At 38.4% G+C, this 21,851-nt stretch overlaps 1 protein-coding gene across 2 annotated transcripts in view; it reads left to right on the forward strand.

The window, feature by feature from the left end:
- Positions 1 to 21,851, forward strand: part of FER (FER tyrosine kinase) — a 127,964-nt gene that overhangs the window by 48,605 nt on the left and 57,508 nt on the right. For both annotated transcript variants that reach the window (XM_051642979.1, XM_051642977.1), the window contains 4 exons: positions 170 to 292; positions 2,435 to 2,624; positions 13,473 to 13,565; positions 19,463 to 19,666. In XM_051642979.1, coding sequence (XP_051498939.1) covers positions 170 to 292; positions 2,435 to 2,624; positions 13,473 to 13,565; positions 19,463 to 19,666 — 610 coding nt within the window. The remainder of the gene's footprint in view (positions 1 to 169; positions 293 to 2,434; positions 2,625 to 13,472; positions 13,566 to 19,462; positions 19,667 to 21,851) is intronic.

Consider the following 21,851-nt stretch of genomic DNA (forward strand, 5'->3'; position numbering starts at 1 on the left):
AATAACATCATATTAAACTATGTCCACAAAGAGAGATCACCAGGTACTAAGTAAGATGAGTTAAAAAACAATGCTCCTTTTCATCTTTAGGAAAAAAAAATTACAGTGTTTCCAAATATATACGGTTCATGTATTTACAATGTGGGTTTCTGAAATCTGTGTCCTGCAGGTTAAAAACAGTAGTAGAAGAACTGATTCAGACCCAGCAAACCCTTTTAAGCAAAGAGGAACTTGTATTGGAACTAGAGAAAAAAATAGAAGAGTCCTCTAAGACTTGTGAAAAGAAGTCTGAGTAAGTAAAAATGAAATTTCATAAAATTACTTGATACAAAAGCATCTATAATAAATTTCTAAGAGTTAAATAAGAAATGATCTCTATTAATCTTATTCTGCTTTTGTGAGAAGTGATTATTTTTAAAAACAACAGTAAGTTAGTTTCCCATCTCTAAAATAACTTACATACTGCAGTTTCTAATTCATTGGAGAGCTGAGCAGCTCCGTTAGTTCAATGGAATTGTCATAGTGTTAGGATGGCCTGAGAAATGAACCTTTGATTAGCATTATAACTTCCACTTGATGTGAGGAGTCTGTTTAGATTGCTTCCCTGTTTGAGAGAGTTCATTGTGAAAGACTTTTTCAGAGTCATGTGCAAGACATTCTCTTTATTATGCAATAATGTGTTCAGAATTAATCAGGTTAAGTTCATTCTTTGTTGCATTTTCCCTACAAAACTGAATGGAGATCTGATACCCTGTTGTACTGCATAGTATGTAATGAAGATGAGGGATTGATGAGTGTTTCACTGTTCCATAAATAAAACATTATTATAAAGAATCATTCTTGACCTAGATCTTTAGGTTTTTTCTACCTCTAGTTGGAAAAAATATTCACATCCCAGTCTAAACTGAAGTTCATAAAACAGATAAAGAAACCTTCTGTCCATAGTGTTATTTTTCTGGTTCTTATAAATCATAACCTTACTAAATTGGTAATAAATGTTAGTTTACAATAGCAGTGAATTGAAATGTAAATCTTCAGGTAATCCTGTCTTCAGTCACTGAAGAAGTCTTGAAGCTCTTTGTTGAAGGCGTATTGTCACTTGATACATTGGATGGTATATAACTAATATCCAAAAATTTATGTATGCATATGGTGTCAATGTTTTGATTAGATACTTCATTGTTTCTGTGGTGAAGTTCACATGTACTCATAGTGTATTTTCTGATTTGGTTCTTGACCTACCTATCTTGCTGCATGTTAATGAAAGGATAAACTGTATTTGAACTAGATTAGTTTTGTGGTGGCTTTTGGTTTTGGTGTGTTGATTTTTTTTCCTTTCAGTATTGTTTTCTTATCAGTTATTTCTTTTTGAAAGTAGTTCAGACCATCTCCATATTTCTTGCTGTGGGTAGGCTGCTTTGACTGATCCTGTAGCAGGTGTTGGTGCTGTTGAGAAGATTTCAGTTCAGACTTCACAAATACTTCTAAATCTTATTTAAAAGCTGGTATTGTAATCTGTCTTAGATTTCTAGTTGTAAGGTAATAGTTTTCTTGAAGTGATTTGTTGTTGGTCATGCCTTCCTCCATCAGACCCTGGTTTTGATTTTGGCAGTTCTTGGGGATAATAGAGTAATCTAGGTACCTGTATGTGTTCTAAAGTGGTATGCTTATCCTTCAATAATGCTGGAATTATGTGTGTCTTTGAGTATCCAGGGGTATGAGGGATATGACAGGTATTCTGAGAAGAGCCGTAAAAGCACGCAGAAGACAAAAAAATGCTTTAGCTCCTCGTGGAATGACATTTATTTAGATTCGTAAGGGGCATGGTAGACTGTAGTCCAGAAATACTTATGCAGTAGAGGACCTTTCAGAGAAAACAGAAATCTCTAACTTGATGTCAGACAAATTTATACTAGATGTAAGGTGAGTTTAATAGGGCATATTATTTTTGCAACAACTAAATGGATTGCAGTGGTTTTCTCATAGTTGGAAATAATAATCTAGAGGTGTATTTCATCTCTAAAGGATGAGAAATCCTGGTGTTATAAATTCAATCAAATGTGGATGAAAATAGTTTCGTATTTATTTATTACAATATTATTTTTGTGATATGTTAAAAAAAGAGAATGGTAAAGTAGGTGTTCGCTTGCTTTGTCTTGTAGCTTTAAACATTTTCTAGAATTGCTTCATGTGTTCATGCTTTTGAACAGGTAATTCTGTTGGGGAATTTTCATGCTATTACATTTAAAAGTTAGTAAAATTTCCTTTGTTAAATGAATGGATAAAGTGAGGGGAAAAAAAAAAAAAAAGAAAATAAAGAAATCAGGTTCCAGTAAAGAAAGTGTTTCATTTATTTGTTTTAGTTTTTATGAAACAAAGTATGTATTTTAAATTGTATGTATTTTAAATTTTTTTTTTGTTATTTTTCTCGCAGTATTGTACTCTTGCTGAGCCAAAAGCAAGCACTTGAAGAGCTTAAGCAAACAGTTCAGCAGTTAAGATGCTCTGAGGCAAAATTTGCAGCCCAGAAAGAGCTACTGGAACAAAAGGTTCAAGAGAATGATGGGAAAGAGCCACCACCTGTAGTGAATTATGAAGAAGATGCCAGATCAGTCACTTCTATGGTAAGTTATATATCTGTTTTACTGAATTCTGCTTTGGACTAATTCGTACTTTAGTCCTGGGATCAGAGTCTCAAGATATTCAGAAGGATGAGTAAGAAGTGAGTAAGCTTCACTTTACAGTTGTGGAGACTTATTTAGAAAAACAGTTCAGCTGTATGACAGTTGTTGTTTTTTTTTTAATTTGCAATAACTTGCAACACCTTCTGTATCTCTCTGGATGTGATTTGGTACTTAGATTCTCGTTAGATGACTCCTATGACTGGAGTGCAGGGATGGTTGAGTATAAGCTCTTTAGGAAAGACAGGCAGGGCAGAAGAGGGGGTGTTGCCCTCTACATCAGTGACCACCTGGAATCCATGGAGCTCCACCTGGGGATGGAGGAGGAGTTGACTGAAACCTTATGGATCAGAGTTAAATGAAAGACAGGGCCAGGAGATATAATAGTGGAGGTCTACTACAGGCCACCAGACCAGGATGATGGAGCAGATGAGGCCCCCGGCAGGCAGATAGGAGCAGCTTCACACTCACAGGCCCTGGCCTCATGGAGGATTTCAATCACCCTGATATCTGCTGGAGGTACAACACAGCACAGCACCAGCAATCCAGGAAGTTCATGGTGGGCATTGATGGCAACTTCCTCATCCAAATGGTAGAGAAACCAACAAGAAAAGGTGCTGTGCTGGACCTTTTTCTCACCAACAGAGATGGGCTGGTTGATGATGTCAGACTTAGTGGGACACTAGGCTCCCAGGACATAGTTGAATTCAGGGCAGTGAGGAAGGAGCAAAGCAAGAACACTACCCTCAATTTCAAAAGAGCAGACTTTGGTCTCTTCAAGGATCTGCTTGGTTCTGTACCATGGCACAAAGCCCTGGAGGGAAGGAGAGCCTAGGAAAGCTAGTCCATATTCAGGAATCACCTCCTCCATGCCCAGGAGCAATGTGTCCCATTGAAGAGGAAGGCAGAGAGGAGTTCTAGGAGGCCTGGGTGCTTGAGCAAGGTGCTCCTGGACACAGTAAAGTGTAAAAACAAAGTATACAGAAAATGGAAGCATGGACAGGTATCCTGGGGGGAGCACAGGCAAGTTGTCAGAGAAGCAAGGGATCCGGTAAGGAAGGCCAAAGCACAGATAGAGTTGGACCTGGCCAGGGGTGTTAAGGACAACAAGAAAAGTTTCTGCAGGTATGTCAGCAGTAAGAGGAAGATGAGGGAAACTGTGGGCCCACTTCAGAAGGAAACTGGAGACCTGGCCATGCAGGATGTTGAGAAGGCTGAGGTACTCAATGACTACTATGCCTCAGTCTTCACCAGCAAAGGCTCTGGTCGCACCATCCGAGTTAGAAAAAACAAAGGCATGGACTGTGAAAGGAAGATCTCCCCACTGTAGGAGAAGAGGAGGTGCATAACTCCAATGGAACCTGATGGGATTAATCCACAGCACCTGAAGGAACTGGCTCATGAAGCTGCAAAGCCATTGTCCATCCTGTTTGATAAGTCTTGGCAGTCTGGTAAAGTTTCCACTGACTGGAAATGGGGAAAAATAACCGCCTGTTTTCAAAAAGGTAAAAAAGGAAGATGCAGGAACTATAGACCAGTCAGTCTCTCCTCTGTGCCTGGTGGATCGTGGGGCAGATCCTCCTCAAGGCTCTGTTAAGGCACAAGGAAAACAAAGGGCTGTTTGGTGACAGCCAACATGGCTTCACCAACGGCAAATCCTGCCTGCCTAACTTGGTGGTCTTCTACAATGGGGTCATGGCATTGGTGGACAAAGGAAGAGCAACTGGTATCATCAACCTGGACCTGTGCAAAGGTTTTGACACTGTCCTGCACCACCTCCTGGTATTGAAACTGGAATGATACAAATTCGATGGATGAACGCTTGCTGTGTAAGGAACTGGCTGGATGGTCGCACTCAAAAGAGTTATGATCAAAGGCTCAATGTCCAGATGAGGAGGCCTGTGATGAATGGTATTTCCCAAGGATTGGTACTTGACTGGTGCCATTTAACATCTTTGTTGGTAACATGGACAGTGGCAGTGAGTGCACCCTCAGCAAGTTTACCAAAGGGAGGGATGCCACCCAGAAGGACCAGGCTTGAGAGGTGGACTCATATAAACTGTGTGAAGTTCAGCAAGGCCAAGTACAAGGTCCTATATCTGGGTCAGAGCAATTCCAAGTACAAATGCAGGCTGGGTGGAGAACAGATTGAAAACATCCCAGAGGAGAAGGACTTGATGGTGATGTTGGACAAGAAGCTCAACATCAGCCAGCAATGCTGCACTTGCAGCCCAGAAAGCCAATCATGTCCTAGGCTGCATCAAAAGAATTGTTGCCAGCAGGGCAAGGGAGGTGATTCTTTCCCTTTACTTGGCTCTCATGAGACCCCACCTGGTATACTGTGTCCAGTTCTGGAGCCCCAAACATAGGAATGACATAGAGCTCCTGGAGAGACTCCAGAGGAGGGCCATGAAGATGATCTGAGGGCTGGAGCACCTTTCCTATGAAGACAGGCTGAGTTGGGGCTGTTCAGCCTGGAGAAGAGAAGGCCCTGAGGATACCTTATAGTGGCCTTCCAGTATCTGAAGGGGCTACAGGAAAGCTGGGGAGGGATGTTTTACAAGGGCTTGTACTGATAGGATGAGTGTTGATGGATTAAAACTGTAGGAGGGGACATTTATGTTAGACTTTAGGAAGGAATTCTTTAGTGTGAAGGTGGTAAGATATGGAAACAGGTAGTCCAAGGAAGTTGTGGAAGCCCCTTCCCTGGAAGTGTTCAAGGCCACATTGGATGGGGCTCTGAGCAACTTGATCCAGTGGAAGATGTCCGTGTGGATGCAGGGGAGTTCGAACTAGATTATATTTAAGGTCCCTTCAACTCAAACCATTTTATAATTTGATGATAATCATGTGTTGCTGTTTCCTTTATTTGAAAAAATAGTGGACATTTGCATATTATACATGTCTGTTCTGAACAAAATTACTAGTGTATTTCCAGTAGATATGCCAGTATATGTTATTTCTATAAAGAAAAGCTTAATTTTTCACTGGCACCCTACAAAGATTACTCATTAAGCCTACCTCTGATACTCTGCTTTGTGTCACACATGTCACAAAGTTGCACCATCATCTTATCTATTAATCTGAAAGCCGATTTTTCTAATAAACTGATGCAGGAATTTATGAAAACCAAAAGCAAACATCACATTCTGACTGTGTTAGCTGTCAAAAGGAAGTATCTGATCAAATTTGAATCTAGTTGTAGTACAAAATCTTTCTCGTTATGAAAAGGTCAGTTTTATTCCCTAATAACAGCTAACACAAATGTGGATCTGGCTAAGAACCAGTTGTGTCCTGGGCTAAGCTGTTTTGGGATAAATTGATGAAGCTTTGTTTTATCATGATGAAACAAGTGCATCCTCTCACAATACAATTTTCTAACAAGGATACAATCACTAGTGCATGTCTAATAACACTGTTTCTTGAGGTAATCCCAGAATCGTCATGCTTGGAAAGGACCTCTAAGATCACTGAGTCCAGCTGTCAAAACAAAACAAACAAACAAACAAACAAACAAAAAACAACAGAAGAATCCATGCACAACATTGGCCATTAGAACATGTCCTGAAGTACCAAATCTGCACATTTCTTGAATACCTTCAGGGATGGTGACTCAACCGCATCACTGGGCAGCCCGTTCTGGTGCCTGACCACTCTTTCAGTACAGAAATTCTTCCTAATACCCAATCTAATCCTCCCTTGCTGCAACTTCAGGTCCTCTGGTCATAGACTCATAGAATTATAGAATGTTTTGGGTTGGAAGGGACCTCTAAAGGTCATCTAGTCCAAACCCTCTACAACAAGCAGGGACATCCCACAAGAGAACAGATTGCTCAGAGCCCCGTCAAGCCCAACCTTGAATGTCTCTAGAGATGGGGCCTTCACCACCTTTCTAGGCAACCAGTTCCAGTGATCCACCACCCTCATATTTCAGAACTTCTTCCTAATTTCCAATGTAAATCTACCCTTCTCTAGCTTGAAGCCATTACCCTTGTCCTGTTACATGCTCTTCTGAACTGGTCTTTCTCAGCATTCTTACAGGCCCCTTTCAGGTATTTGAAGGTCACAATAAGGTTCCCCCATAGTCTTCTCTTCTTCAGGCTGAACAACACCAACTCTCTCAGCCTGTTTTCATAAGAGAGGTGCTTCAGCCGTATGATTATTTTTGTTTCCCTCCTCTGGACACACTCCAACAGGTCCATGTCCTTCTTGTGTTGGGGACTCCAGAGCTAGATGCAGTACTCCAGGTAAGGTCTCACCAGGGCAGAGTAGAGGGGCAGAATCACTTCCCTTGCTTTGCTGGCCACACTCCTCTTGATGCAGTTGACCTTCTCAGCTGCAATTGCACATTGGTGGCTTATGTCCAACTTTTCATCCACTAGTACCCATGGGTCTTTTTCCACAGGGCCGCTCTCTACCATGTGTTTCCCCCCTGCTCCGTGTTGACACCTCTGGTTGCTCTGGCACAGGCACAGGACCCTGCATTTGGCCTTGTTGATCCTCGTGAAGTTCACCTGGGCCCAATTCTCCAGCTTGTCCAGGTCTCTCTGGATGGCAGCCAGTCTCTCTGGTGTATCAGCTGTACCACCCAGCTTGGTGTCACTGCAGACTTGCTGAGGGATGCTCTCAGTGCCACTGTCAATATCGTTTCTAAGATACTAGACAACATTGGTCCCAGGCCAGACCCCTGAGGGACACCTCTTGATGGTTTTCCATCTGGACATTGAGCTATTGGCCACTACCTCCTGGATGTGACCATCTATCCAATTCCTTATCCACGGAACAGTCCACCCGTCAAACCCTTATCTCTTCAACTTAGAGAGAAGGATGTTGTGGGGGCCATGTCAAAGGCCTTGCAGAAGTCCAGATAGATGACATTGTTAGGTCTTCTCTTGTCCACTGATGCAGCCACTCCATTGTAGAAAGCCACTAGGGTGGTCAGGCAGGACTTGCCCTTTGTAAAGCTAGGCTGGCTATCATGAATCACCTCCCTGTCCTTCATGTGCCTTGTCAGAGCTTCCAGCAAGATCTGTTCCATGATCTTCCCAGGCACATAGTTGAGGCTGATAGGTCAGTAGTTCCTAGAGTCCTCCTTTCTACCCTTTTTAAAAATGGGCATAATGTTTCCTTTCTTCCAGTCACCAGGGACTTCCCTGACTGCCATGACTTTTCAAATATTATGGAAAGTGGTTTGGCAACTACATCAGCCAATTCCTTCAGGAGTCTGGGGTGCATCTCATCAGGTCCCATGGATTTGTGTATGTTTAGGTTTCTCAGGTGGTCACAAACCTTGTCTTCACTTACAGTGGGAGGGACTTTTTCTCCCTTGTGTCCATCCTGTGAGCTATCAACTTGAGAGCTGTGAGGAGAGATGTTGCCAGTGAAGACTCAGGCAAAAAAGTTGTTGAGAGTCTCAGTCTTCTCCTTTTCTGTTGTTACTAGTTCACCACTGTTGCTCACCAGGGGGATTATGCTTTCTTTAACCTTCCTTTTCAGTTTACGTATCTGTAGAAGCACTTCTTGGTTTTTGGTTTTTTTTTACATCCTTTTCCAAGTTCATGTAAAGCTGCACCTTGGCCTTCCTGACCTCATCCCTGCACAACTGGGCAACATTCCTATACTCTTCTAGGGATTCCTGTATCCACTTCCACTGTTTGTGTAGTTCAGTATTGCATTTAATTTGACCAGCAGGTCTCGACTCAGCCGCGCTGGTTTCTTGTCTTCCTTGCCCAGTTTCCTACACCTGGGGATTGAAATCTCTTGTGCTTTATGAAAAGAATTCTTAAAGATCTGCCAGCTCTGTTCTGCTCCCTTGTCACTGAGGGCCATTTCCTGCAGGGTCCTACTTAGTAACTACTTGAAGAGCTGGAAGTTTGCTTTCCTAAAATTTAGAGTCCTGACTGTGCTTCTCATCTGCCTCATACCCCCTAGGACAGTGAATTGCACTAGTGCATGATCACTGCTGCCCAGGCTGCCTTCAACTTTGACATTCCTGTAGAGGTCACTTGCATTTGTGACCATCAGGTCCAATATCGCATCCCCTCTAGTAGCGCTGTCAATTTCTTGTCTTAAGCAGTTGTCATCGAGGCATTCCAGGAGTCTCCTGGATTGCTTACAGCTTGCTGTGCTAGTTTTCCAACAGACGTTGGGGTGGCTAAAATCTCCCAGAAAGATGAGAGTCTGTGATCATGATGTCTCCTCAAGCGGGAGTAAAAAGGCTTAATCGATAGGCTCCACTCGATCAGGCAGTCCACAGTAGACTCCAACCACAAGACTTACTTTGTTGTCCCAATCCCTAATTCCTACCCATAAGCTTTCAGCCTGCTCATGGCTATACTTTAGGGGCACCTCTAGACACTCTATCCACTTCTTCCTATCATTATTTAATGGGGAGAAGAGGCCAAAACCCACCTCAGTACAACATCCTTTCAGGTAGTTGTAGAGGGCAATGAGGTCTCCCCTCAGCCTCCTTTTCTTCAGACTAAACAACCACAGTTCCCTCCACCACCCCTCACATGACTTGCTCTCTAGACCCTTTACCAGCTTCCTCTCCTCTGGACACGATCCAGCACCTCAATGTCTTTCTTATAGTGAGGGGCCCAGGACTGAACATAGTACTTGAGGTGCAGCCTCACCAGTACAGGGGCACAATAACTTGTCTATTCCTGCTGGCCGTGCTATTCCTGATGCGGGCCAGGATACTACTGGACTTGTTGGCCACCTGGACAAACTGCTGGCTCAAAGTTGAACTAGCTGGCAGTCAGCACCCTGAGGTCCTTTTCTGCTGGGCCTGTTGCATTGCCTGGGGTTGTTGTGACCAAATACAGAACCCAGCACTTGGCCTTATTGAACCTCATACAATTGGTCTCAGCCTGTCTAGGTCCCTCTGCAAAGCCTTCCTACCCTTGAGCAGCAGATCAGCACTCCTGGCTCATTTGGTGTCATCTGCCAACTTACTGAGGGTGCACTCAATCCCCTCATCTGGATCATTGATAAAGATATTCAACAAGACTGTCCCCAAAACTGAGCCCTGAGGGACACCACTGGTGACCGGCTGCCAACTAGATTTACCACAACTCTCTGGGTCCAGCCATCCAGCCAGTTTTTTACCCAGTGAAGAGTACACTTGTCCATGCCATGATTCGCCAGCTTCTCCAGGAGTTTGCTGAGGGAGACAGTGTCAAAGGCCTTACCAAAGTCCAGGTAGACAGTGTCCACAGCCTTCCCCCCATCCAACAGGCAGGTCAGATGGTCATAGAATGAGACCAGGCTGGTCAAGCAAGACCTCCCTTTCATAAACCCATGCTGGCTGGCTCTGACCCCCTGGCTGCTCTGCACTTGCTGTGTGAGCTCACTCAAGATGAGCCTCTCCATGATCTTTCACAGTACTGAGGTCAGGCTGACAGGCCTGTAGTTCCCCGGATCCTCCTTCTGGCCCTTTTTGTAGGTGGGCATCACATTAGCCAGCCTCCAGACATCTGAGATCTCCCTTTTTGACCAGGATTGTTTATAAAGGATGGAGAGAGGCTCAGTGAGCTCCCCCATCAGCTCCCTCAGTACTCTAGGGTGGATTACATCAGGCCCCATAAACTTGTGCGTGTCTAGGTGGAGAAGCAGATCATTAACTACATCCTTCTGAATTATGGGGGGGTTGTTCATCTCTCTGTCCATATCTTCCATATCAGGAGGGTGAACACCCTGGAGGTAGCTGGTCTGAGTATTAAGGACAGAGGCAAAGAAAGCTTTAAGTATCTTAGCCTTTTCCTCATCCTGGGTTGCATTGTTCCCCCCCCTCATCCCTTAATGACATCATTAAGTATGAGATCACTATTTTGTCCGGATACTGATACCATTGTAGTCAGTGGGACTAGGGGAGCTTTTCCTGTGCAGATCAGAAATAATGCATTGAAAACAGTTGCTGCTTTGTGCCTTTCTGAAATGTGGCTTGGCTCCCTAGCTGGAATGTGAGTGTAGTTTATGGTCCTTAAGCTATCTGCACTGTAAAATCATTCATGCATCATGCAAAATGTAGCTAGGGATTCTTCATTTGTGGTATTGTATTATTAGCTTGAATATCTGTCTTTCATCAGATTTTTCCTGTGTTAAAATTCCCCTTTTTTGATGGCTCTCTCAAACATAGGTCAGCAGGGATGACTGCCTCTTTTTATTAGATCAGTGTTTTAAATAATTTTTTTTTAGTCTTTAAGTAGCATTTATCAGTTTGAAGAGTTATATGTTAACTTCTTTAAAAGTTAAGCTGTCTACTGACCACCTAAAACTTTTCCTCAACCATTCAGTTGAGGAATTTCTTTTACAGAGTACTGTCATTGTTAACAAGTGTCAAAGCTGCTGTCTGTCTGTATACTTTTTGTGGAAAATAAGGGTATATGAAAACTTTGGTACATAGAATTTATTTTCTGCGCTAATATCCATCTTTGGTGGAGCAAAATACAGTTTTCCAAAAGCAGCATATCATGTGTGTATTTAAAATAAATTAATTTCTTCCTTTACCTTATCAAGAATTTTTTTTCTAACTCATATTTTGATTTTTCACTTGAAAGAGGGATGACAAAATCAATATGTGCATGTGTATATGCATGTATATAGCCACTTGAAAAGCACATTTTACATTGAAGAATACATCGCTTCAAATGGCATCTGTAGTGTTGATCTGGATTACAACTCTGGGGCAGCAGTTCTAGTATTACTGTATTTCTGTTTTCTTTTGAAGAATCTGGGTTATACATGCCTGAAACTATTTAAGCTGGATGCATACAGTAATGAAATACAGAATAAAATTAGCCTCTTTGCATCAAAAGTTCTGCTAATAATGGCTAAATTTGAAAGGATTTGTGGATTCACATGTATTTCTAACTAATAAAGCATGTGCTTTTCATGGCCGTTTGAAAAACTGTAATGTTTAGATGATGGAATGAAAAAATTTCCTCACAGTTTGCTTGCTTTGCATGGTCTATGGTTTCTTAATATTGTTTTTCACTAACATATTTTGAGCTTTAAGTTGTTTTTAATTTATGGTTATATTCTTGAAAAGTCAAGTCACATTCATGAAATCTCACTGATTCACTGATTGCTTATTTGGTTGTTGTTAGTATACATGGCCGTGAAACCATAAACCTTGATTTCTAGACTAAAAATATCTGTCTTAGGAAGATGAAAATATTTGGAAATAGAGTATTTGAAGAAATTTAATAAATTCCCATTCCATTTGTATACTCTTACCTTACATCCATTCTTGACTGTTGTTTTGGTTACTTCTTGCCTGGAACAGTGGCAGTAGTTAATTCACTGCTCTTTGGCTTTGTATGTGAGTGGCAGCACAGCCTGCGGGTTGAGTAAGATGTCCTGGCAGATGATGACTTTGACCAGCAGCTAGTTCATCATCTTGGTTTTTTGAATTTGAATTATAACCTGTCAGAGGATGTGGGAAGATGTACTTTTTCTTGCCTTTGTGAAGACTAGGTACTGCAGTACAACTAGGAGCACTCAGTATATTCTCCCATTGAAACTTCCCGAGCATACATAGAATTATAGCAAAAGAGGCCTTGTGTGTGTATTCAGAAGTCTTTTGCCATGATGGAGCAATAACAAGCAAAGAGGAGGACAATCCTGTTATCACCAGGTACTTCCTTTCCAGCTGTAGCAAGTTCTGTACAGACTGAAATTTGATAATTTTTGATTACTTGAACCTACTAAGTGATAGCATTATTGATTAATAGCAGAGCTTTTTAAATCAATGAAGCAATTAATATCTGTGCATACCAGCCTGAGGATTTTGTGAATTGAGATGTCTTAGGATTTAGTGGTGTGCAGATAGATTCATTAAGCAAAGCAGGAATTCCTTACTGAATTTCAGGGGCCTCTCTATCTGCCTTGCAATGCTTTTGTCAGGCTACTTTTTGCTTCCACAAGGTAACCTGTCACTAATTAGAGTGAGGTTATTAATGTGTGGTTTCTCTGATTTAGGTTTAAATACTTTGAAAATACTAATTAAAATATTTGGGATGTTTCTGAGAGTGATTTACAAGAAATAACATCAGTGTGTCAGTGTTAAAAATAGATTTTTATATCTTTTGAAAGATTCTTTAATAGATTTTGAAAGATTGATTTTAAGAGATGATGGTTAAGTCAGAGATTAAGAAATATGCGGTCTTTGGACTGTCAAGATACGAACACCTTGGAATTTACACTGACTTTTGCTGAACTATAGAGGTGCTTGAAGGCTATTCTCAGTATTCCAGTTACAACCCTCTATAGAATTTAAAATCCTCATAGTAACTGCTTGTATATATTTTATGGTAGTGCCAGAAAACAAACACATCCTTTAACTTGTACTGATTACTGCTAATATTTACAAGTAGTGCATCATTAGAGAAGAACATGATAATAAAAGGGGAAAAAAACTGCCATATATTAAGTAAGGATAATGTATATTATGGATTTTTTATTTTTACAAGGTGGGCTTATTTTCTATTTTATGGCTTCAAATCAATGTCTTTTAAAAAAAACCCAAACAAACAGGTGTTTTAGAAGAGCTGAAGTATCAATAATAAGCATTAAAATAATTGCACAAAGCACTTAAGGAATTACAGAATTTTTCAGCAGTTATGTTGATGTGAGTTAGCTTAATCCCATCCATGTTGACACTTACTCGTGTACTAGTAGAGGCTCAGCCTCTATCTTTTATTTAAATAAAATCCAGGAGTCTACTATCCACATTCTGTAATAATTCAGATAATAATGATATAATAATGATTTGCTTGTTTTCACTAGGACAAGAAGGACAAAGTCTCAAGATTTGACACTATACGTCATTCCATAGCTGGAATTATAAGGTCTCCAAAATCCATGTTAGGCTCATCATCGGTAAGTAGTATCAATAACGTAGCTTCATTTTGCTGTTTTTACAGCTTAAGGGGTTTTTGTTTTGTTTTGGTTTTGTTTTGTTTGTTTGTTTTCGTTTGTTAGTTGTTTTGTGTTTGTTTTGTTTTGGCTTTGGTTTTTTTTGTTGTTTTTTTCCTGAAGCATCATGCATTTCTATCTACATAGGCAAAAATGACATTAAATAGTGCTACAAAAATACTGCTCTGATTGATCAGCACACATCATAATATCATGACAGAAGAGTGTGCCAAAACAACTTGTTGCATAAGGAAGAGAATTTGTATGTTCCTTGCAGCTCCCAGACTGATGCTATACACTGTACTATTATGTTCTGTAGTAGGTCAGATGGCCATGCATATTTTACTCATTGTTGCAATAACTATATTCCCCATATTTGTTATAAAGGCACCAATATATAAGCATACTATTCTTCTTACTATTGTTGGTAGTAGCACCACTACTGCTGCTACTTCCTCAACAACTGGTACTATTTAAATAATTTGGATTTATACATCTTGCTTCAGTCCGCACTAAAAAATGGTTGTTAAGTATCTCTTTCTACTAGTTGGCTTTTGCTCAGCTCCTCTCCTGGATGGATAAACTTTCTTGTTTCTTCAGCTTTTCTATTACCTGTGTTTATTTTTATATAGAAGCTTGCAACTACTTAGAATACTTGAGTACCTAATTAAGGTCTCAGATTTTACTTTAAAGCCTTCCTCCTGTGTTTTCTTGTAGTGTAACAGGTGACCATCCCAACCCTCCCAATAAAAATACCTGAAGTGTAAAAATCAAAACCTAAAAATAATTTTAAAAAACCCCAACAAAAACCCCCAAACGATCCCCAAAAAGTTGGGCCGAATTTTAAAAACTTTTAAAAACTACCCCTTAATTGTGTTCTTGTAATCTGAAACATTAGCTTAAAATAGTATTTTTGAGGAAACTTTAGAATGACTGAGCTTTCTACTTTATCCTGCAGAATTGCATCCAAGGACCCAGTAAACTTTATTTAAGTTAAGCAATATTCAGAATGTGTGGAAGACATTGCAGTTGCATGTACACAAATGTGTATACACATAGGAAAATGGTACATAGTGATAAAGGAACAAAATAAGATAATGAGATGAAATTAAACGGGAACACATTTACTGTGAAAAATGTTAAAGTTGCATTAAGTATTTGAAAAGTAATAGGAAAAAACCTGCTATAATATTGAAGTATCCTTAGCAATGAGCAGATCTCCACATTTTCATGATATTTGGCTTATAAACTTCTAATTGATGTGAAAATGCCACATTTCATAATAGAAGCATATTAAAATATATGTTACTGTGACCTCTGTTCTTTGTGTAGGTGAGACACAGCCTTCAGCTTTGTTTATTTGTGTGTTACACAGCTTGTTCGGATTTAAAAAAATAAGAGTACTATTTAAAACTGCTTCAGATAAAAATTGGAGGAGAAAAAATTTTAAGAAGAGTATCAAGATAAAACATTTAAGATTAAATCAGGGGAAGTTAATGTCAAAATTTTAATTGGCTTTAATTAAGTGTAATTTAAAATAACTTCTGTGCCTCCTTTTGATTTTCATTCTGATCTGTATCACTGTTAATTCCACGGGAGCTGGTATAAACCTGGGTGTGGATATATTGTAAGTAGGATTGTTGAAGCCTTGGAGTATTTTTGGGAGAAGTAAGATTGAAATTGGATGATTTGGGGTAGAAAGTAAAATCTGAAAATCTGAAATTAAAAGTGTACCTCTTTATTACCTGTCACTTAAATGAGCTTCAAGTTAGAATCTATAAACCGATTGATTTTCAGGCTTGCATTGTGTTTTGATGTAGGGCTTTCTTTTGTGTTAGAACTAACTATGCATATACAGTGGTCAGCTGCTCAGCTTTTGTCTGCTGACAGTTACATAACTATGCTTATTGCTAAATGTATAAACGTACTTTTGTTATCCATCAACAAAGGATACAAGGTGATTATTGAAGCGGCATTATAAAATAATAACATATATGAAATATTTTGTTTTGCTTTTTAAATATGCCAATGTAAAAAAGGATTTCGAAGCCGAGTATCAAAAGGACCAGTACTGATTGACTTACATAGGCTAAAAATGTGATGTTAACTACCTGTTTTTATATTATATGTTTTAAGTGTATTGAAGCTTTAAAAGTGGAGTGATATGTTGGCTCAAATGTAGTGCTATTCTAAAAACATCGTCTATATTTAATTCGTGGAAGGAGCTGAATTTTATCTGTAGTGAGAAAGAATGTTTTTTTTGTGTCATCTGAAGGAAGTCATAGAGAAACCCTATCCTTGCAAAAGCACTTAGGAGTTTAACTGTTACTTATGTGTTGGCACTTAAATGATTGACGTGTATTTATATGTATTCAGAATAGGAAGGAAAAGGGTAATAAAAGGAGAAAGTAAAGTTAAACAGAAAACATAAAGGTTAGGGATTCAGCAAGCCAGTTTTCTTTAATAGAAAGAGACAAGTTCAGTTAAATGAGGATAGAAAACACAGGAAACTGGACAGTTTTCACATACAGGTAATGTGTGTGATGAATAAACTGAAGAGTCTGAATTGCAGCATGAATGCCAGCTTCTCCCCTTCTGCCTATTGTATTTTTGCACTGAGGCAATTGAGCTTGGCACAAATACCTGTTATTGTTTATAGGGTAACTTTTCTACTTTTATTAGGATAATAGGTATAATTAATATTGATTTCATATGATGTATTAGCATGTGAAAATGAGCCAGGTACACTGAGACTTAGACAGAATATTCTATAGGGAATTGTATCAAATTATCAACCTAAATGCATTGTTTTACTTTCTTAGCTATGTCTGTGCCCTTCTTTTACACTGGGAAAGAAAAAGTGTCTTGACAAAATGTTTTGTTTGCTTAAAGATGAAAAATAAGGAAGTAGTCAAAGTCCAAGTTCAGAAAATGTGTGAACATGTAATATCAAGTATGCTGTTAGTTTAACAAAATATTATACCAAATAATTGTTTTATTTTTATTGACAGTGTACTAAGTGCAGGAATAATATCTCATTTTTTGGACTTAGAAATAATACAGTTATTTTTGCTCACTTTTTCTCTTGAATAAAGCAAGCAGCTGGGGACTGCTTCATTTTACTGTTGCTATTTCAATGGATTGATAAACAGGAAGACAAAAGGGGGGTTTAAGTAAGAGGACAGTAATAGGTCAAAGAGAAGCATGGTAAAGTATACAAGAGCATTTCCCTCCTTGCAGAGAGAAAAGAAAGTTAAAGTATATAAGGGCACACACTCCCCAACTGTCCCTGTCCCCCCTGTTGTCCCCCTGCCTCTTCCCTCTCCCCCTGAAATAACCCATGAGCTAAATATGGTCATAAATTGATATTTAGGAAGGAAAAAGAAAAGACATAAAAAAAGAGAGAGGTGGGAGGGAGAGTAGAAATTTGACACTGAGTTCCTTTCCTTCTGGATGATTTTGTTTATTTTTATCTTCAAGTCAACAGAAGTCTTAGAAAAAGATTTCTTGTAAACTGTTGAATCACTAAGTGATTCTGTGATTATGTACATACAGATGAGAAAGAGATCCCATCCCCCAAATGAAATTGTTAAACATTGAGGCCTAAAATGCAAACTTGTTCTTTCAGGTATCTTACTAGTCGTATTAAGTTGCTTACTGATGTTTAAACTCAGTGCAGTTTAAACAGTTTAAAGAAAAGAAATAGGAATTTAATTTTGTGTGAGTAGCTTTATTTCCTCTATCTTCTTTAAAGACTAGCTTTTCTTGTATTTAAGCCATTTAATTCTAACTATAAAATACAGTAGAAACTTTAGCACTAAGTGGTGCAAACTGAGTTGAAATAAATAATAAAAATTATTATATATCTTGCATTAGTACTGTCCTTTCTGGGCTTTCAGCTATGCTTTATTGCATATCCAGTCAGGGTAGATATTGTGTCATACAGAAAATATGTTTGAGTCAGAAGAATTGTTCATAAAAATAATGCAATTTTAATAATTTTTAAAACAAGTAGTTACCACTTGTTTCATAAGAGAAACCTACTTAATTATGATTGTCACATAATATATGACAAAAAGTAAAGGTAATGTAAGGAAAGAGACAATCAGGAGAGGAAACCTTGTGGAATTTTTCCTGTTTCCTTCTGAAGTAATAAAAACTAGTTTAACCAAATTTAAAAAAAGAGGGAAGATTGACGTTATTGTCATGAACAATGCCATAGTTAGCAATGTCTAAGATGCTCTTTTCTTCATCCATAATAATTTTCTCAGTCTAGACAAGGGGCAATAGGCACAAGCTGGAACATAGGAAGTTCCATTTAAATATGAGAAAAAAAATTCTTTAAGGTGAGGGTGACAGAGCAGTGGAACAGGCTGCCCAGGGAGGCTGAGATTTCACCTTCTCTGGAGATATTCAAAACCTGCTTGGATGCAGTCCTGAGAGTAATGTGCCCTAGGGGATCCTGATTTAGGGGTGGAGTTGGACTAGATGATCTCTTAGAGGTCTCTTCCAACTCTGACAATTTCTGTGATTTCTGTGATCAGGATCCTGGACTAAATTGGACCTTTTGAGGTGTCAGGAATCCACAGACAAAGGCATTTTTTATACAATAAACTTTAAGATGGAAGTACTAAAGAACTACAAATATTTGGAAACAAGAAGTTCTGAGTAAATTCCTTTTATTCGGTCACATTCATTCACACCCTGATAGTCTGAGTTATTCTAAATGTTTTAGGCTAGGTAAGTAATCTTAATTGAAGTGTCTCCCCAGAAAGACTATATCTGCAGATGACACCATAGCCATAGCTTCACCATGTTAAATTTTTCCCTTGTATGCACCAATGGAGTGTTTCTGAAATATAATCCTTGATGATATGAAGAAAAACCTATTTTTCATCAGGGTGGAGCAGTAGGAGAAGTTAATTTAGAATCTGTTTGATCATTCTTCATTGAGGTGTTTGTGTTGTTATCTAAAGTGCAGTTTGGTAGGCTTGACTGGGGCACGCTGACATACCTGTTCAACGCACAATGCAGTACGTGCTGCGATATTTTCTTCAGAGCTTTACCACTCTGGCAATGAGGATTTCACTGATCTCTGCCACTAACAATTTTGAATGACATGCAGCTTACCTAAGGGCTTGTCTGCCTAGCCATTACAAATAAATCTGAAGTGGTCATTGAAAAAACCAAAGTTTTTCATAGTGTTTTCTTAAAGAATGTAAGCTTTATAAAAGTAGTATGTGAAATTGTAAGTTAAAACTCATTGCCTTTCATTTATAGCCAATTAAAATAGTTTCTTGCAGTTTTTTGTGCTTACAGAAACACTATGCTAAAGTTCATAAGCACAATACACCCCAATGTATATTCTGTGCTATAAATGCTAGGAAAATTGTCTCATAGAGTGATTTATTGATCTGGGATGCAACTGGTAAATTATGTGAAAACAATTTATCCAATTCAAATGCTTTGTATAAATCAATTACTTCTGGTTTTATATCTGAGAAGTTTCTGTCTGAATAAATATGGTTTATTTTGACTTCTTGTTAACAGCCCATCCAAATGCATGAGAAAGAGTTGGTTCATGTGGCCTAGGAAAAGCAACAGACCAAATGAAAAATATTAAATAGTTTTATGGATGTTTCCATAAACTTCTACTTTTTATATATTCATTCTTTAAGTAGTAGAAAATAAGGTGATTAGTATGTCTTTTTTGTAAATGTACACCCCTGGTTTTGTTTGTTAGTAGAAATGTATAGTTTAGATACAGAAATAGAAATTATTGTTTACCATGCTTTTAATTTAAACGTAAAGTCTAAAAATGTACTGTTATAATAACATTTTTTTTCAATGATTTTCCCAAGTTCTTTGATGTAATATCAACCACTGAGAAACCGTTGGCTGAGCAAGACTGGTATCATGGTGCAATTCCAAGAATAGAAGCCCAGGAGCTGTTAAAACAGCAAGGAGACTTCTTGGTGCGAGAGAGCCACGGGAAACCTGGTGAATATGTCCTTTCTGTGTTTTCAGATGGACAACGGAGGCACTTTATCATACAATATGCTGATGTACGTCTCTGATATAGTACTGAATATTCAAATGTTAGGAAGTTTATAAATTCAGCAAAGCAATTTAGGATCTACATAATTTACTGTGGAAAATGGCTTTAGCTTTTATATGAAAATACGAAGGCTGTGGGAAATCTGTGCTGTAATCAGGGGAAAATGTAATTTTTGGGAAAAAAAAATATGAAGTATGGGGTTGTTCAATATCTTTTATATGTGAAAGGTACCTCTGTAAATGTTTTGAAATTAAGAACTTGTCGCTACTGATTTATACATGTATGTTTTAAACTGAATTTTAAACCCATTTTCATATTTGATGCTGATTAGGCTACTTTTAATTCAGACTGTTAAGATTCCCTTGCATCTTCCTCAAAAGTGGAAATATTAATGGAGAAGAAAATCATTTGTGCAGGAATCTGTATAGTTGGAAATTGAAGTGCCCGCTGTGCTGGAGATGCTTCCGTTCTTTTTAGCTCTATAGATACTGTTTTGTTCAGTATGACACAAATTCTTATGGATGTTGCACAACATGTATCATCATATATGATTCCCTTGTTGCTCTAACTTGAGAAAAATTGGTCATTTTAAATGGTATGTTAATTTTGTGCCCTTGCCCAGTGTATTTCTTTTTATTTGTAATGCATTACTTGGCTTTTTTTAATGTATGTATTTTTCTTTTTACCTTTCAGAATTTCAGGCTCTTTCAAAATATGACAGTTCTCGTAACATTACTAGAAACTCTCCTTGAAGTAGCAGGAGATAATTCTTAGTTATGATTCAGTAATGCTGCCAAAAATATTTCAGTCTCTTGTAAGAAAGTCTGCCATATACACACAAATACACATAGGTATTAACAGAACAATGTTTACACTGAGGGAATTTCCTCATCTGAATCCCCAGCTGATGCAGCATACGTGGAAGAAATCAATATTGTGTACCTAGTTTGTTAATTTTTAATGAGAGGCTGTGATACTTTTCAAACAGAAGTTGGAAGGCTGCTGTAGGATTAATGACTATGGACAGTTGTCCAGCTGGAGGTTTCATTAATTTTCTCCTAGAGTTTTCCTTGTAGAAGTGAACCTCTGAATAAAGTCAGTGTTAATTTCATTTTTATTTTATGGCCTTAAAGTATTTTGATGTGTCAAAGTGCTGAATGAGAAAATAAGAGCAATAAATCATCTGTGTTGACACACAGAGTCTTACAAGATGGTTGGAGCTCTCTGATCCCAACCCAGCAGAAAGAAATGTACATCATACACTGGTGTGGCTAAAATAATTCCGTGTAAATCGTTGTATGTGGCAAATAGATCTTCAAAAAAGATAGCTGGGTCTTTCAAGTCAGTTAAAATAGAGGAGGTTTTAGTAAGTATAACTTTGAAGCCACACCTGCCTGAAAGCAGACTCTTTTTAGGATTTGTTTTCAAATAAATAAATAAATGCAAGCTATCTTAATTTACATAATTTCACTACTTTTTCTTTGGAATTACATTTGAAATGTAAGATTAATACTGTTTAATATTGCATAGGTTGGATAGTCCAAGCATAATTGGGTCACTAGATCTGTCTCGTTGTCCATTTAGTAATAAGTTCATCTGCTCTTAGGATTAATTTGTGGTGTATTTTCTTGGCAATCGTGGAATGTAATGCAGAACTCCATATGTACTTTTATGGGGTGATTTTTCAGCATTTATTGTGAAAAAAAAAAAACCAACCCAACTGTAAAAAGAGACAAATCTTATGAAGATCTAAAAAGGAATTAGTAGATGTTGGGACTATTATGTTCATATGACAAGAAGAATTGTATGCATGAACATTTTGGTAGGGAAGTTTGAGGGAGTTTAGTGCAAGGGATGTTTGTTTACAATGGTATGAACAATGTGGAATCAGGTCACTGTGACTGGTCAAGTCTCATGTTTGGGTCATTGGCAGGTCCCTATATGGAGATCAGATGTGGTCCATATAAAATTTTGTTCTGAATTGAATACTGAACAGCATAGTGGGAGATATACTTGTTTTAATGGTAGTCCTTTAATTGTATAAGTGTTCTCTCTCTAGTTTTATCATAATTTTAAAGTCTAATCTTAATAAAACTATGAATGTGATAAATTAGTCATTGTTCAGCTTTAAGTATCAAAATTCACTGCTGTCATTCAAGGCTACTGTTGTTTTTCACTGTTGCTATTTGAGG

Source organism: Apus apus, chromosome Z (genome assembly GCF_020740795.1).
Source record: "Apus apus isolate bApuApu2 chromosome Z, bApuApu2.pri.cur, whole genome shotgun sequence".
NCBI classification, from domain to species: Eukaryota; Metazoa; Chordata; class Aves; order Apodiformes; family Apodidae; genus Apus; species Apus apus.